General features: G+C 48.1%; 1 protein-coding gene across 17 annotated transcripts in view; it reads left to right on the forward strand.

Annotated features, from left to right (window-relative positions):
* DLGAP4 (DLG associated protein 4) overlaps positions 1-18,166 on the forward strand; it is a 182,299-nt gene that overhangs the window by 144,495 nt on the left and 19,638 nt on the right. For 15 of the 17 annotated variants that reach the window (XM_081097068.1, XM_081097059.1, XM_081097072.1 and 12 more), the window contains one exon: positions 16,850-17,211. In XM_081097068.1, the coding sequence (XP_080953194.1) occupies positions 16,850-17,211 (362 nt within the window). Of the gene's footprint in view, positions 1-8,039; positions 8,145-10,270; positions 11,155-16,849; positions 17,212-18,166 lie in introns of those variants that run through there. The other 2 variants (XM_081097070.1, XM_081097060.1) reach the window with 2 other exon arrangements.

Raw genomic sequence — 18,166 nt, forward strand, 5'->3', positions numbered from 1 at the left:
CATGTGCCCTTGACTGGAATCGAACCTGGGACCCTTCAGTCCGCATGCTGACCTCTATCCACTGAGCCAAACCGGCTAGGGCCAATCCCCAGCTTTTACAGATGGGTGGCTGTCCTGGGAGGGGGTGGACTGTTTGAGGGGTGATGTCACAAGTCTCTTTGTGAGAGGGGAAGAGATTGTCAGGATAGCCCAAAGCCTGGGGAGGTGATTAGTATGCTTGCAGAAACATCAGGGCGGAACAGCTCTCAGAGAGGTAAAAGTTGTCAAGGTAAAGTCCACTTTCATCAGATGATCTTTGGGATGCTGGCTTGGGCTTGAGGTCTTAGTGAAGGTGCACTCTAGCCAGATTCCTCCAGCAGAAAGGAGAGACCAGACTTCTCTTTCACAGTGGCTTCTAAGCTTTGTAGGAATGTGTGTGTTGGTCTTGCTTGTTAGTAAGCTTGTATTTTTGTTTCTTGTGAGACTAGATGCTGTGAAAGTTGAACTCTGGGTATTGAAACCTGTAGGGGTTGCTCTCAGCAAATAGAACATGACTTGCTCTGTGATGCTGAGCAAATCCCTCAGTCTCTCTGAGACTGTTTCCTCAACAGCGCAAGAGGAGATGGTGAAAACATCTTGTGGGGGTCAAATATAAGACTCAGGTATAAGGATCTTGGACAGTGTGATTGGGCTACTGTAGTAGCCACCAATTCCTGAGCAAACACTAACATCAATAGCTATGACTATTAGCTACTAATATGTTCATTGATTTTTTTTTTAGGGAGGGAAGGAAGGGAGGGAAAAAGAAACATCGATGTGAGAGGGAAACATAGATCAGTTGTCTCCTGTATGCACCCTGACCAGGGATCGAACCCTCAACCTAGGTATGTTCCTTGACCGGGAATCAAACCCGCAACCCTATGGTGTAAGGCCCAACACTCCAACCAATTGAGCCACCCAGTCAGGCCTCAGCCAGTTTTTAGAGTGTGCCTAACATTGTGCCACTGTGGGGGCAGGATTCTATGGATAGGGTGGGGAGATTGGTGACCTTCCCTTGAATAGGTATTCTTTCAGAGTTCATCCCAAATGTCAGGATGTTGTGTTCTTAGAGGTGGTTGGGAAAAAAATCGAGTAGAAAGAGGTAGGGGGTGTGAGGGAGAAGCCTGTACCCATGACTTGTCCCAGCACCTCTGCCTTCTGCTTGTCAAGTCGCTTCTTACAGACTTCTCTACTTGCTGCATCCTTAGGGTAGTCCAGGGGAAAGGCCCTGCAGGACTGTACCTCTTTTGGGGCAAAGTCAAAGATAGGGCCCTATCTCATGTCAGCAGGCATTTGCCTGGGTACCTCTTCTGGGCCAGTATGAAAACCAGGTGGATCCTTTCTTCATGGGCTCAGATCTAAAGGGAGAGGCCTGCCCTAACCAGTTTGGCTCAGGAATAGAGCATTGGCCTGCGGACTGAAGGGCCCCGGTTTGATTCCGGTCAAGGGCATGTATGTCAGTTGCAGGCTCCTGGCCCTGGTTGGAGGCATGCAAGAGGTAACCGATCACTGTGTCTCTCTCACATTGGTGTTTCTTTCTGTCTCTCCCTCTCCCTTCCATTCTTTCTAAAAATCAATTGAAAAAAATATTCTTGGGTGAGGATTAAGAAATAATAATAAATAAAAAGGGAGAGGCCTAAAAAACAGTGTGATGGGAAGAGCCTGTGGTACAATCTAAACTTGGGGTATTGACCCAATGAGGGGAACCAAGGTGGGGGGGGGGGCAGTCAGGAAAGGCTTTTTTAAATTTTTTAATATATTTTTATTGATTTCAGAGAGGAAGGGAGAGGGAGAGATAGAAACATCAATGATGAGAGATAATCATTGATCAGCTGCCTCCTGCATGTCCCCTACTGGGGATCGAGCCTGCAACCTGGGCATGTGCACTGACTGGAATTGAACTGTGACCTCCTGGTTCATATGTCAGTGCTCAACCACTGAGCCATGCTGGCTGGGCAGGAAAGGCTTTTTTTGAGAGAGTAATGCTGGACCTGAGACCTGAAGGAGGAGGAAGAATTAGGGAGGTGGTAAAGGCAGAAAGCAGCCAGTGCAAAAGCCTGGAAGCTGAGAGCCTGGTGTGTTGGCATGAAGAGGGTAGTGGAGAGAAATTAGAGGGATGCCTGGTAAGACAGGCATGTCAGTAGTCAACACCCTGAAACAGTGGTCGGCAAACTCACGAGCCACATGCAGCTCTTTGGCCCCTTGAGTGTGGCTCTTCCACAAAATACCACATGCGGGCGCGCACGTACAGAGCGATTAAAACTTCGTGGCCCATGCACAGAAGTCGGTTTTCAGCCTGGGCGAGTCTGTTTTGAAGAAGTGGCATTAGAAGAAGTGGGGGTACGTTCGCTGAGGTTGACCCTTCAGATTGAGAACGTTTTTAGCAAAGGCCAGCTTAGGAGTACCCTAATTAAGTTAATAACAATGTACCTACCTATGTAGTTTAAGTTTAAAAAATTTGGCTTTCAAAAGAAATTTCAATCGTTGTACTTTTGATATTTGGCTCTGTTGACTAATGAGTTTGCCGACCACTGCCGTAGAGGGATATGAACCCTTATTTCTTCCCCAGCCAGTAACCCACAGCCACTGGTCTGTGGAATCTCTTTAGGGCTGGGACTGGGCAGTTGCTCTGCGGGCCCCTTGCTAAGGAGATGTGTGGGCCTCTCAAGTGATTGTAATCACATTTCCTCACCTGCCAAGGCCTTTCCTCCCTGTGTACTCAAGTGATTCACAGCAGTTCTAGGGCAATGGACAGGGCAAGCTAGTATTGTTCACGTTTTATAGATGAGAGAAATTGAGGCCCAGGGAACCTAAGTCATACAGTGAGTGAGTGCAGGAACTAGTGCTTATGCTCAAGGACTCCTAACTTACTGGCCATGCCTGTATGTCAGCAGCAGGTATTGGGAGGATGCAAGTATCAGCTGAGCACATATTCTGAGGATTAGTTTATCATCTCAGGTGGGGGGGCTCTGGACTGCCAGACTTCCCAGAGAAAGGTGTTTTAAGCGCTTACTGTGCTGTCTGAGGCCCTGGTGTTAGTCCTCACATCATTTCCCGTGTAGCTAGGCTGTGTGAACAATTTTCTCTGTCTTTTCTGCCTATTGATAACAATTCTTTGGAGGCAAAAACAAAACAAAACTTGAATTATGAATGTCACATACACAAAAATGATGTCTGATGTTACATCCAGAACGGGGTGTGAAGTAGGAGGGCAGAGAAAGAACAAACATTTCTGGCAGGAAGAAGTCTTAAAGATCACACCCATGGGTGTTTTGTTTGAGTCCATCTCTAGCATCTCCATCATGCTTGTGTCTACCAGCCGTGGGCAAACTACGGCCCGCGGGCCGGATCCTGCCCGTTTCAAATGAATAAAACTAAAAAAAAAAAAAGACCATACCCTTTTATGTAATGATGTTTACTTTGAATTTATATTAGTTCACACAAACACTCCATCCATGCTTTTGTTCCGGCCCTCCGGTCCAGTTTAAGAACCCATTGTGGCCCTCGAGTCAAAAAGTTTGCCCACCCCTGGCTCTAGCCTCATCTCCTAGGCAGCTCTGCTTCTTAGAAAGTGCCTCCTAATAATAAAGAAAAATCTGCTTCCCCTTAACAATCTCCACCTTCCCGTCCCCCCTCTGGTTGTAGTGTGACAACCTGTAACTATGTGTATATGTTGATCGTCTTCTGGGTATTTGAGGACAATAGCCATGCCTTTCCGAAGTGCCTCTCTCTTCCAGACCACTGCTCCAATCTCTCTAAGCCAGGGATGGGCAAACTTTTTGACTCAAGGGCCACAATGGGTTCTTAAACTGGACCGGAGGGCCGGAACAAAAGCATGGATGGAGTGTTTGTGTGAACTAATATAAATTCAAAATAAACATCATTACATAAAAGGGTACGGTCTTTTTTGTTTCTGGTTTTATTCATTTCAAACGGGCCGGATCCAGCCCGCGGGCCATAGTTTGCCCATGGCTGCTCTAAGCCCACCCTTGTGTAAGACTAGGTGTGACTCACAGTGCACATGTGTCACACCCCATTTGTAGCAAATCTGTAACAGACATCACTAATCAGTCACAGTTCTCTTGTTCAGTCAGTCCCAGGCTTTCTCATGCAATGCTGCTCCATGTGGCTATACCCAGTTAGTAGAGGAGGCATTTCATTGTGGCTTCTGTCCTTTATTGTGAGTTTCTTGAGGACAAGGATTACTCACCCTGTGTCCTTAGTGCCTACCCAGTGCCCAAAGTATGGTTTCCCCTCTGTAAATAAGCACTTGTCATATGGGATGGATTTGAAACTTGTCCCCATGTGGATTGCCCTCTTCTTGTCAGGCTCCAATTTGGCAATGTCCCTTTTCCGGAATCACCAACAGTACCCACATTATCCAGAGTTTAGTGCAGGCTGCCCCCTCCCTGATCCTGCACTTTTTTCTGTAGCGCAGTCTCAGACCATGTGTCTGTGGTAGGCAAGAGCTGTGAAGGCATTTTTCCACACATGCTGCCGTCTTTTGTAATTCTTACTTGGGGTTCCACACCGAGGATCTTAATATAAGCTCTGAGGATGAGGCCTTGTTCCTTCCTGTGTATCTGTCCCCAGCCCTGGCATCAAGGCACTCAACATTGCCTGTGTTGACCTGAACTGAACTCATGGTTTTCCCCATTCAATTCTGTACTGTTCATTTCATCCCATCTCTGCCCAGGGTTCTTGGCTCCTGATTCTGTCACCCAATATGCCACCTGTCACTCTAGACACAGTGAATGAGCCTGTTAACACCGTCTTTCTATTCTGGGATACGCTTGGTCATTCAGAATGATGAAAGGAGCCAGCAATCAAGGTGTGCGGGATCTGGCAGTGTCTGGCTTTGCACACTGGACACAGGGGCCTGTGACAGCTTGTAAAAAGCCAGGCTTTTGTGATGATCCATCACCAGGGTTTGAGACCAGCCCTCCAGAAGTGAGAGTAGTTTTATGAGGCTCTTCTAAGTAGTACTTCCCAAGCTAGGCTCCTGGAACCATAGGGCTTTTGAAAGGCAGCAACAAGGTTCACATGTTAGAACCAGTATTTTAAAAGCCAAATAGTATTTTTTAAAATATATTTTATTGATTTTTCACAGAGCGGAAGGGAGAGGGATAGAGAGTTAGAAACATCAATGAGAGAGGAACATCGATCCGCTGCCTCCTGCACACCTTCTACTGGGGATGTGCCCGCAACCAAGGTACATGCCCTTGGCCGGAATTAAACCTGGGACCTTTCAGTCCACAGACCGACGCTTTATCCACTGAGCCAAACCGGTTAGGGCTCAAATAGTATTTTTAAAGCCAAATCTTGCATTCTCACCCCTCACCCCCCTTCCCACTACCTCACCAGATCAGACAGGGGCTGTATACGTCAAGTTTTTGCATTAGACTGGAACCATAGCAGCCAGTAACTCTGGCCATCTTCTCCAATTCATCAGCACCCACTACTAGTAGTTATAGCTGTAATGTATGAGAAAAATCATGATCCAATAACCACAGCTTGGAAGCTGGCATCTCTTAAGCTTGGACCCCCAGGGGTGGTGGTAATAAGGTGTCCTGGGGAATAGGGCAGGGGCCCTTGAGCAGAGCTGTTGACAGAGCCAGCTCCGCAGGTGGGTCTCTAAGGATAAATAAGACGAGGGTTGTGGCAGATTCCAACACAAAATGGGCGAGGGGTAAATGTTGCCTGGCAGGTTGCAGTAGTAGTGATTTTTGAGAAACAGAATGCTATTTGGGGACTTCTGATCAGGAGTTAGAGAGGGCAGAGCTCTCAAGGGCCTTCCTGGCCTCTGAAGTCAGGCTGGGAACCTGAAGGCAACTTCCTTCCCTGTTGGGGGTGCACAGGGTGCAGACAGGGAACATACCCACATTCAGAACCTCAGGTAAGGGTCCTGGCTCTGCCACCTGATCCTCAGGGATTTGCCTTTCAGATCCTCGGTTTTCTTGTTTGTACTATGAGGAGGTCAAATTAATCTAGTAGTCCTCAAAATACCATGTAGGCATTCTGTATGGATTTAAAACGGAAAAATGGTGCTGCTCCCAGAAACCCCAGGCCCTTTGGGGGCTTCCAGAACCTGGTTTAAAATCACTGGAATTACAGTCTCCTAGGACCACTCCTCTAGCCCTGGAATTTGGAAGCTCCACATACTTATTTTGATCTCAAGTGCCTGGTCTCCTGTAGATTTAAACTGTGACCTCCATCCAAGGCCAACTATGTGACATGGGACAAGTGCCTCACCTCTCTGAACTTTACTTAGAGGTTGTAGTGAGACTTCTCCAAGCTGGGGATGTCCTAGGTGACTGGGAAACGCATGTCAGGGGTTTTGGTATTTCTGGTGAGAGGATGTCTGGGACCACACATCTGAAGAAAGGCCTGAGGAGAGGACAGTGGGCAGCCAAGGTCACAGGCAGGACCGAAAACCTTTCTCTTCCATGTGCTCAGGTTCTGGTCCAGGGGGTACCAGGCCTCTGCCCCCATGGCCAGCAGAGACAGAGGCTTCCATCATCTAACTCATTCAGAGAAAATCATCAAACCCAGGGATAGGGGTCCATAGTAGCCGTGACAAGAGAACTGGCCTAGCCAAGAGCTCAACCACATCCTGCTAGGTATCACCTAACAGGGCAGTGTGGTGAAGTAGTAGCTAACAGCAGCTGGCTCCAAATCATAAAGACTGAGCTCAGATCCTTTTTTGTGACCTTAGGCTAGTCACTTCTTTGAGCCCCACTTTTCTCCTCTTTAAAATGGAAGTGATAAGCCTGGTGACGAGTTGGTGAGCTAATATAATTAAAGCACTTAATGCAAGGTCAGTTCATTAATTAAAGCACTTAATTCAAGGTCAGTTCATGGCTAATCCTCAGTCAGGAGTAATGCTCTGAAGATTGTGAAGTCTTTTGATGAGCAGCTCCCCATCCTCTGAGAACCACCTGACCTGAACTATAGGGTTCATGTGGGGAGCATTGTTTAATCCCTTCCTATAGCCCCTCTGGCTTGAACATGTCAGGACAAAAACCCTCACACCCTTGACCCCAACTGGGGTGTGAACAATGCTTCTGAAGAGCAGCTGTCTCTAGAGGGTCAGAGAATGTGGCCCTGGCAACCAAGCATGTCCCTTTTAGGCAGCTGCACCAGGCCTATGGGGAATGGTCATCTGTGCTCCAGATGGGGCTCTCCTGCCACCTATGTCCTGGTGCCAAGAGCCTGAACCAGACCTGGCCTGCCACCCAGAAGGGGCTTTCTCTGCTTTCACCCAACTGGACTTGAACACCACCAGAAGCACCTCCTGACTGCCTCAATTTCAAGGTTCCCAAGGGTCTCCTGCCTTTTCAAGGAAGAGGCTCTTATAGACAGGCTTTCTGGGAGCAGGGGGAGAGGGGCTAGAGCCTCAGAAGGAGCAAGAAGGTCTGAGGGCAGCTGCTCTAGCAATCACAAATTGTGTGCCACAGGCCATGGTAGGTGACAAGCATGGACCTGCACAATATTTTTTAAAACTTTGAATTAACTACTCCATTTTAAAATTCAGAGGTTTGTTTATTTTTGTAAGTCCAAAATTCTGGCTTTTTGCACACATTTGGTAGCTCTAACAATGCTGGACCCACATCTCTACATGGCAGCTTTGGGCCAGAAGGGGTTAGATGCCTGGTCTCCTGTAGACATTTAAACTGTGACCTCCATCCAAAGCCAGTCCACTTAGCTTACAGCTGGGGAAACTAAGGCTCAAAAAGGATCAGACTCTGTGTCAGGTAGTCAGACACACAGCCCACCATGGCCAGTGTTGAGTTTAGAACCTTGCAGTGTGGCCTCACAAAGCAGAGCTTTTGTAACACTGCCACTCATCTGTAAAACATCAGTGATAAATATCTACCCTACTAGGCCTGTATCTGGAGTAAAGTAGCACCTGGCCCAGGACTCACTCAGTAATGATACTTTTAAATCTGTACATATGATATACCTTGCCTGGAAAATGTTGCTGGAAGCACTGCTTACTTTCTCTTTCTGTCACCTTTCAGAAATGGTTATTTTTCAAACAACTTCTGATGCTCAGCGGTTAGGATTTGTTCACCAGAGCTGACCAGCAGACCCTGAGCGACAGATGAATGATTACTCTGACACAGGTGTGCTGTGAAAGAGAGGGCTAAGGGACTGCCTGGCTAGAGGAACCAGAAAGCCCCATTTGCCTGCCTCTTCAGGCTTTTATTGTAACAGCAGTTTGGGATAAAATTTATCTTTTAGATATACAATCAGTAGGGTAAGTAATCTTGGGAGGACACATGTGTCTGCAGTGTCCTTTAAACAAGGACATCTAAAGATTACGCATAAATATTCCAGTAAAGCCGAAACCGGTTTGGCTCAGTGGATAGAGCGTCAGCCTGCGGACTGAAGGGTCCCAGGTTCAATTCCGGTCAAAGGCATGTACCTTGGTTGTGATCACATCCCCAGTAGGAGATGTGCAGGAGGCAGCTGATTGATGTTTCTCTCTCATCAATGTTTCTAACTCTCTATCTCTCTCCCTTCCTCTCTGCAAAAAATCAATAAAATATATTAAAAAAAAATATTTCAGTAAATACCCAAGGGTTCATCCACACATATACAGACTTGTTTGGAAAGGCCAAGGAATAATTAGGGGCGGTCACCTTCAGCCAACTTCTCTTGGTTGGAATTTCCTCCTTAGAAACTTTCCAACCAAGTCTTGAGCTTCTCTACATTTGTTGAGTTCTCATTCTCACAGTCTCACTGCCCAACTTTAAGCAGAATTGCTCAAGGCTCTACCTCCCACCAGATTGTGTGTGTCTGTCTATGAGTGTGTTGGAGGCTGACCTCAAGGGAGTTCAAAGTCTGAGCCAACTTAAGAGTCAGAAGTAAATCATTCAGTTTCCCTGAGTCTCATTTTACCCAGCTATCAAATAGGAATTTGTTCATTCATTTAATAAATACTGAGCCCAGCAATATATTGGGCCTGGTGCTAAGAAGGTGTCCTAATTTTATGTGATAGTTAAAGTCTCCAAGGGTGGGGACCTGTATTAAGATACTCAGGATCCTTGCCCTAACCGGTTTGGCTCAGTGGATAGAGTGTCGGCCTGCGGACTGAAGGGTCCCAGGTTCGATTCCGGTCAAGGGCATGTACCTTGGTTGCAGGCACATCCGCAGTAGGGAGTGTGCAGGAGGCAGCTGATCGATGTTTCTAACTCTCTATCCCTCTCCCTTTCTCTATGTAAAATCAATAAAATATATTTTAAAAAAAAAAGATACTCAGGATCCTTATCTGGTAGGCAAGAGAGGCAAAAGACAAGTGAACCAATCAGTTGATCAGTACTTGAATAAAACAAACAGGATTCTCAGAGAAAGCGTAACAGTTTTAGATATGGTGGTCAGTGAGCCCCTCATTTGAGTACGTGACATCTGAGCTGAGACCTGAAATCAGGATGAGAATAAGCAACATACAGACAGAGACACACACAGTCTGGTAGGAGGAAGAATTGAGCAACTCTGCTTAAAATTGGGCATGAGGCCCTGACCGGTTTGGCTCAGCAGATAGAGCGTCGGCCTGCGGACTCACGGGTCCCAGGTTTGATTCCGGTCAAGGGCATGTACCTTGGTTGCAGGCACATCCCCAGTGGGGGGTGTGCAGGAGGCAGCTGATTGATGTTTCTCTCATCGATGTTTCTAACTCTCTATCCCTCTCTCTTCCTCTCTGTAAAAAATCAATAAAATATATTTAAAAAAATAAATTGGGCATGAGATCATGAGAATGAGAGCTCAACAAACCCTAAGCACTGAGCATCATAAGTTGTTTGAAAAACAACCATTTCTGAAAGGTGGCAGAGAGAAAATAAGCATGCAGTGGGGGGGGGGGGGGGGGAGGTAATTATTTCAAACAGAGAATAAGAAGTACAAAGGTCCTGAGGTAGGTGCGTGTCTAGAGTGAGGAATAGCAAGAGGCTGGTGAGGCTGGAATGGAATGAGCGAGGGGAAAGTGCAGGAACTGAGGCTGGAGAAGGAGGGCATGGGTCAGTTCCTATTGTAGGCCGACGTAGGCAATGTGGAGTCTCTCCTTCATGAAGTAGAGAGCCTCTGAAAAGCTTTAGAAAGGGGAGGAAGCAATTCAATTTATATTTTAAAATATATTTTATTGATTTTTTACAGAGAGGAAGGGAGAGAGAGAGAGAGTTAGAAACATCGATGAGAGAGAAACATCGATCAGCTGCCTCCTGCACATCTCCTACTGGTGATGTGCCCGCAACCCAGGTACATGCCCTTGACCGGAATCAAACCTGGGACCTTTCAGTCCGCAAGCTGACGCTCTATCCACTGAGCCAAACCGGTTTCGGCTCAATTTATATTTTAAAAAATTCCTCCGACTGCTGTTTGGAGAGTGGTTATGGGTGGGTTGGGCCACAAGCAAAGCAAGGAGGCCAGGGGTAGAAGGTGGAAGCCTAGACCAGTCTGCTGGGGATGAAAGAAGCAGGTCCCTGTTAGATGTGCTTTTGTCTGGGAGGAGGAGGAAGAGGGAGTGCAAATTCCCAGGCTTCTGGAGTATGTAACTGAGTGCATGGTGTCCCTCTTGGAGAGTTAGGCCAGTGTGGGGGAGGAGAGGATTCAGATTCATGCTGTACATGCTCAGCTTGCCATGGCCTTAGCACTTCACCCAGCGCTGCCTAGTGCACTGGGCTATTGAAATAGGAAGTGATACACCCTCCCAGCTGCTGTCAGGTCTGCATGCTGTAAAATCCTCTTGACTGCAGGCTAGTTTAGGGGGACTTTATGAGGGATTCTGGGTGCAGAAGGAAGATGCCTCCATTTTCACTGCCCAGATGGCTCCAGGAAGCCACGGACCTCATCTAAGAGGAGGTAGCCCTCTCAGGCCTCCTTGCCTCTGTCCCTATCTTCCCTTCACCAGCTAAATTATCTAAACTCCACTTTGCCAAGCTGTGCCCTGCTCAAATCTGTCTTCCTGTATCTGGGGCTATGCTGCCCTGCTTCTTTGCTCAGAGAGGATCCCCTCGCCTGAAAGCACTGCCTTTCCTTGTCACTCAGTGTCTCTCCTTCCAGACCCAGTCAACCTTAATGTCTTCCCAAAAGGATGTCCCAAGGAGTGATCATTCTTTCCTTCATCCAGAAACCATGGTAACAGGAGTTACAGGGACCCACCCCATGATTACACAAAGCATCATCATCATCATCATATCTGTCATCTCCTTGGCTCCTACACACAGTATATTGATTGGATATCTCACCCCATTTGCTGAGTGAAACAATTAACGTACCCAAGGCTGCTGCCTCCATGTGACCCTCACTTGAGTTAATGCAATGGATGGGGTACAAGGTAGTGGTCAGCCTTCAGGCAACCTGGGTTCAAGCCCCAGCCCCAGCACTGCCTAGGCTGGGAGATGAGCCAGGATGAGTTGCTCCACTTCTCTGAACCTCACCTTAAAGTGGGGTAATGACAGACCTACCTCTCACATATACCCATTTGGAGGATTCACTTGGCCAAAGTATTGTCAATGCTCATTATTCATGGTAGTTATGTTCATTAAGTCTCAGAAACACTGAGATAGCAAATATTGAACCATTGCTCCTAGGGGAAATGTAGGGACCTGAAAGCCTTGATTGATTTTCACCCACCAATCAGCATGTAACCTTGTTTTGTGTGTGTTTCTGTTTAAGGAATACTAGACAGCACTTCAGCGCTACACTTGGGGAAGGGGGGCATTTTAAACAGAAATCACCAACAAAAAGCACAAAAATGTGAAAAAAACAGCACTAAAGAGACCAGGAAAAGAACACTTGGTTATAACTTGAAGCTAAGCTAACTCTTAAGGCACAGTGAGGGATGTGACTTCCAGACTGACACAGTGGGAAAGTGGGGGTCACATGGGCTGCCAGTAGGAAAGTGGCTCTGAGAAGGCAGTCTGTCCCTGATCTGGACCTAGCTAACTGAATTCTCTCCCAGCTTCCCCTGCTTTGGGGGAAGAAGCAAAGGGAAAGAGGGAGGAATTTGAGGCTGGATGGGTGGGAGTCTTCAGTACTATTTGTACCATATACAAATGAGTTGCTGGATTTAGCTGTGTGGTTTGACAGGTTATGCAGTGAGAGAGGGCATGGGATCTTATAGGTCCTCAGCCTCCCTCTGCAAAGCCTATTCCTAAGGTTGGCAGAGGCAGCAAAAAGAGTTTAAGGAGTTCTGGCTCTGTCCAGCTCTGTCCCTTCATGTGGGGCCTTGAGTGGGCCCCATTGCCTCTTCTGCAAAGCCTGCTGTCATGGCTCCCACAGTCTGTGGTCCCCTGCATCCATCCCTATTCTAGACCTCTTCTTCAGTCCCCTGCCCAGTTTGGGCCCCTGGGAACCAGCAAGCACAAGGGCTATGCTAGGCCTCAGGACTACTAGCAAGTGCATCTTGGCCTCCAAGGCACGTGCAGGGGGCCAGCTCCCTGGGTTTGCTGTGTCCTCCAGTCATAGCCCCTCTTCTGAACATCTGAAGCTCTGTTTAGCCATCTTATACACCTTGACATTAAAAAACAAAATGCAGAAACAAAATTTATTCTGGCAGAATAAATAAGGTTTGCTGGATAAAATCTTGGGGCAGAGGCAGAAATGAGACAAAAGGACTCATTAGAAGAAGCAAGGACTTACACAGTGTGGGGCAGGGAGTCTGGGCTGGATGTCTATGGCCAGGACAGGCTGCATGGAGGAGGCGTCACACACTGGCTTCTGTCTGAACCTTGGCATGAGGGATTGGCATGGCCACGATGGGGGCAGGGAAGCATGTGGCTCCTGGGGGTGGTGGTTCAGTGTACACATGCTGCTGTGGCTCAGCAATGCTTCATTCAGGATCTCTGAAAATATAAAACACAAGGACCAGCTGGAGGAGATGGTCACACTGGAGGGATGTTCACCTCTAGGCTTCCAAGGCAAATCTGAAAGTCTTCCAGAGTGAATGGACAAAGAGTTGGACCTACATGCCAAGGGGTTAATTGTGGCACATACAATGTCTCCCTAGGGCAGGAAGGGCAATAGTCACAGTCTGGCCAAGTCCAACATCTTGGGTCTCTGGGGCACTTGCTTCTTCTAAAGTTTAATTGGCAAATGTTGGTTGTGCATTTCTGGGCTGGACACTGGTCCACTGACACACACAGGACACACTCAGAATCATGGCCACAGCCCTGAGTGCTCCAGCTGACCCTCAAAGAGAGGAAAGGGGCAGACTCTGCCTGAGCCAGAAAGAACTGAGGGTGAAGAACTGGCTGAAGTATGAGAATCAGGGAGGACATGAAAAGGAATTCTGGCAGAAACAAGTGCATGTGCAAAGGCTTGGGTGCATGAAGAGTGAGCTGTGTTTGGGAAAGTGCATTTGGCTCTCTGATGCTGCAAGAAGCATGCTGGGGAGTGGGAGGACAGGAAATGAAACTGCACAGATAGGTGAATAGGTCCAAACCGAAATTGTCCAAATTTGGGAGGCAGTTAGAACCTTGGATACTAAAGTGCTGGGAGCTTTCACTAAATAACTGTGACTTTTGGGAACTGGGTGCAGGGTTTGTATCAATGATGAGATTAATTTTATTATCCAACAAATATTTATTGAGAGCATTCTGTACTTGAAGTATTACTCTTGGCCTGAGATTACGACCTGCTGTGCCAAGACAGACAAGAGTTCCCCCACTGTTCTAGTCCTATAATCATCAAGCAAATCCCTAAATGAGCTAAGACAAATGTGATAGGTCCTCTGATGGAGATCCTGAGTGATACGAGAGTAGAGGGCAATCAAAGGAGGCCTCTCTGAGGATGTGACAGTTGAAACGTGAGGAGGTGAGAGCAGCTTTCCAGGCAGAAAGAACATGTATAAAGCTGGGAGGAAGTGTAATGGGTATGAGAAACACAGGATGGCTGGAGTGTGATGTTGGAAGGGGCTGGGGAGACGATGGCCTGTGTAACTAACGTTTCACGCATGTGAAATGAGAGGTGTCCTATGCAGTCAGGTCCCATCCCCATGCCCTAGGGAGGACAGTGCTCATTAGCCAAAGGATGCCTGCCACCCAGAGAGCCCATGAGGCCCCGAAATCCTCTCTGTTAGTTACACTGCCTATCTGGCTGGGACCTGTGCCCCAGGAGACAGAGAATCCAAGATAAGTTCACTTTTCCTCCTATCGCATCTGGCCATCTGGCCTGGCCTCCCGATAGTTTGCTTTCTGTCTGAGTGGCTGCCTCAGCCAGGGCTCACGGCCTCTGAGAATACGTCAGAAGGACTCTGGGCCTAGACAACCCTGAGAGCGAGATTAGAAAGTTAGTCCTCATTCAGTCCAGACCCCAGACTGTGGGCAACCCCATTGTATCCTGGGGTGGGGAGGTTCCCTCTTCCACACAGATCCCTAAACACAGACAAATCAATTCCTGAAATCCCCAGTGAGTCCTGGCTTCAGCACTCCGCTCTCAGTGTCCAGCTCTTGGGGGAAACTGCCCCTCAGCTAATCAGAGAACCACCCATCCTCCCTACCAGTGGCTGGGGAGTGGTAAAATTTTGGCTCCCACCCCTATAACAGAAACCAGTAGGAGCCATGCCAGCCCTGGGCCTGTCTGAGCCTTAACCCCTGTGATACAGCCTGTGTAATCACTGTGCATATATTTAGTCTTTTGTCATTTCATCACCTGTGCAAGTTCATGTATCCACAGTCAAGATACAACAGTTCCATCAATTAACACACACAAGGATTCCTCTTGTCACCTTCTTATAACCACACTTACATCCCCACCTCTTGTCCATCACCCTCTCCCCCAAGCTGCCCCATAACCACCAATTTGTTCCCTGTCTCTATAATTAGGTGATTTCAATAATTTTTAAATATGCTTTTATTGATTTCAGAGAGGAAGGGAGAGGGAAAGAGAGATAGAAACATCAATGATGAGAAGATAATCATTGATCTGCTGCCTTCTGCACGCCCCACACTGGGGATCGAGCCTGCAACACAGGCATGTGCCCTGACTGGGAGTAGAACTGTGACCTCCTGGTTCATAGGTTGACACTCAACCACTGAGCCAGGCGATTTCAAGAATCTTTTAAATAAAAGTATACAGTATGTAACTTTCTGAGATTGCTTTTTTCACTCGGCATTATTCACTTGTTGCTTATATCAATAGTTCATTTATTTTTATTGCTGAGTAGTAGTCCATAGTCTGGATGTACCAGTTTCTTACTGTTATTCACCCACTGAAGGACATCTAGGTTGTTTCCAGTTTTGGGTGATTACAAATTAAGCTGCCATGAACGTTTAGGTTTTTGTGAACACTTTACTATTTCTATGGAATAAATGCCCAAGAGTAAATTGCTGGGTTGTATGGTAATTGCATGCTTAGTTTTAAAAGAAACTACCAAACCATTTTCCAGGGTGATTATGTCATTTTACATTTCCACTAGCAGTATGTGTGATTCAGTTTCTCTGCATCGTTGCAAGGATTTGGTGTTGTCACTGTTTTTTATTTTAGCCATTCTGTTAGATTTGTTTAGTGATAATCCACAGTGACAGATGGAGAGATTTTGTGTCTTGTCCATAGCCCCTGTGGCACCTGGGCCTCGTTTTGTGAGATTCCATTGGGCCTTCGCCCTTTCCATAATTGGTAGCTCCTTGAAGTTAGGCTTAACCTCACTCATCTGGCTCCTGCTCCCAGCCTGGCCTGGACCCGTGGAGAGGCTTGTTCCAGTCCTCATGGGGAAAAGGCAGTTGAGGTTAAGATGCTGAGAAAAACCACTGGATCTAACTCAGCCCTTCACAGCAAGTAGCTCCTGCTGTTTGAAAAGCACCTTCCAGCCCGGCCAGTCTTGCTCAGTGGTTAGTGTCGACCCCTAAACCAAAAGGTTACTGGCTCTATTCCTGATTAGGGCACATGCTCAGGCTACAGGTTCAATCCCCAATAGGGGGCATGCAGGAGGCAGCTGATTGATGTTTCTCATAGATGCTTCAATTTCTATCCCTCTCCCTTCCTCTCTCTCAAAAAAATAAACACATTTAAAAAGAAGAAAAGCACCTTCCATTTTGAGCAAAAAGTTCATTAAGAAGCCATCTGTGGGCCTTTGGTGTTTTGTGCCCCTGCTGTGAGCCAGCCCTAGGACATGCTGGGAATGGGATTCAAAGATTACATCAACTCCCACCCATGGCAGGTCCTGGTTCCCTGAATCTTGGTGGAGAACGGAAAGTCAGACCAGATGTGATGGTGTCTTGAGGGAGGCAACTGGTGTATAGGTTTTCACACAAGAGGAGGAGGTGGTATGGGAATGGCAAGATGGGAAAAGGGTTAGCTGGGCCCTGAGGGATGTGTTGGTCTTTGCTCAGACATAGATGGGACATCCAAGTAGAGAGAACAGGGGTAGAGGGAAAGTAGAGTAGAAGGAAAGGAGCAGTAGGTCTCTCAGTGAGCCTGAGGAAAGCAAGGTCAGCCATTCCTTAGCCGTCCTGACCTTCACTCTGGTGCCACTGCCTCCCCTGTCGGGCTCTGTCACAGCCTCTGGCACCATGAATTTCATCTCCTAGCCCATTCCACAGCTAGATAATACCATTTTGTGTGACTGTGGTGAGGTGGAGGGTGTCTTTGGTCCACGTTGGCTTCCCCCACTAGACTTGGCCTTGGCGCCTAGCATGAGGGTGGCCAGGGCCTATGTCTGTCTTGGTCATGGCTGTGTCTAATCCTCATTCTCCTGCTCCAGAAATCCTTGCTGAGGGAACTGCTGAGGCCAGGGCTAGAGCCAGGTCAGGTAGGGCTTCAGACTTGAAAGGGGCTTAAGAGAGTTGGGGGGCCTCACCTTGTCCCTTGCCCTCCTCTCATCCATCTGCAGGTTCATCATGCCTAGTAGCGTATAAGAAGACCCCACCACCGGTCCCTCCACGTACCACATCAAAGCCGTTCATCTCAGTCACGGTCCAGAGCAGTACTGAGTCTGCCCAGGATACCTACCTGGACAGCCAGGACCACAAGAGTGAGGTGACAAGCCAGTCGGGCCTGAGCAACTCGTCGGACAGCCTGGACAGCAGTACTCGACCGCCCAGTGTGACACGGGGTGGAGTCACCTCAGCTTCTGAGGCCCCAGAACCACCCCCAAAATATGCAGCTCTGAAGAGTGAACAAGGGACACTGACCAGCTCCGAATCCCATCCTGAGGCCATCCCCAAAAGGAAACTGTCATCTATAGGAATACAAGTAGGGGCTCCTTTTTGCACTCTGTGTCATCAACTCGCTCTGTGCACCTGTCTGCGTGTAATTACATCTGGTGAAGGCCCACTACGTCTCCTGGGTGAAAGTGGTTTATCTGTGTATTTGGGGGGATCTAGTCGCAAGTGGCCAAATCAAATTCCACCCTTAGCCATACCTTCCTTGAGTTTGCCCACACGTGCTGCAAAGTCTGCAACCGTGGATACCTGTCCTTCCTCCTCCAATGGGTCATCCCAGTGAATGTAGTTACACTCAGCCAGCCATCTCCTGTCCGCTGTTTGTCCACTGTCTGTCCACTCCACCTTTTGCCCTGCCAGCCAATGCGTGGGAGGCGGGACTGGCCTAACAGTTCTCTAATCCAAGGTCAACTCAGGTGTGGAGGCCACAGTCCCACTTGGCAGTGGGAGCAGCATGGAGCGTAGACACGGATGGGCCGGGCCCAGGACCCAGGGCCCTTGAGCCACAGGGGATACTCAAGGGGAACTTTGCCCAGAGCCCTCTTGGACCCTGGGGACAGGTAGGTGGCTCAAGGCACCAGGCCTACGTCAGATTGAGAAGTGTGATGCCGTTCCAGATGCCTCCCTCCATGGGAAAGGATCCAGGGAGATAACTTTCCAGGACCAAGTGGCCAGAGCCAGGTCTGCTCACTGGAAGCCCAACTCACTGTGCACCCATGGCCATGATGACACACAGCAGGGCTGGGTGCACTAGCTTCCCCTCCACTGCTTCACTGCACCTCCTGCATGCACCTAGTGTCAGCAATCTGTTTCTATTTAGTAGAGCTGGGAAAAGTTGGGCCCTGCCTTGCAGTTTTTAAGAGTTGCTCTAAATCCAGATTAAGAGGATTCTCCTTACTCTGGCTAGACCTCCAGACTAAAGTGGAGCACACTTGGCAGAAAAGGCAGCTACAGTGGGCCAAGAGCTTGAGGAGGTGGAACTCCCT

Source organism: Myotis nattereri, assembly GCF_964212035.1.
Source record: "Myotis nattereri genome assembly, chromosome: 8".
Taxonomy (NCBI): Eukaryota; Metazoa; Chordata; class Mammalia; order Chiroptera; family Vespertilionidae; genus Myotis; species Myotis nattereri.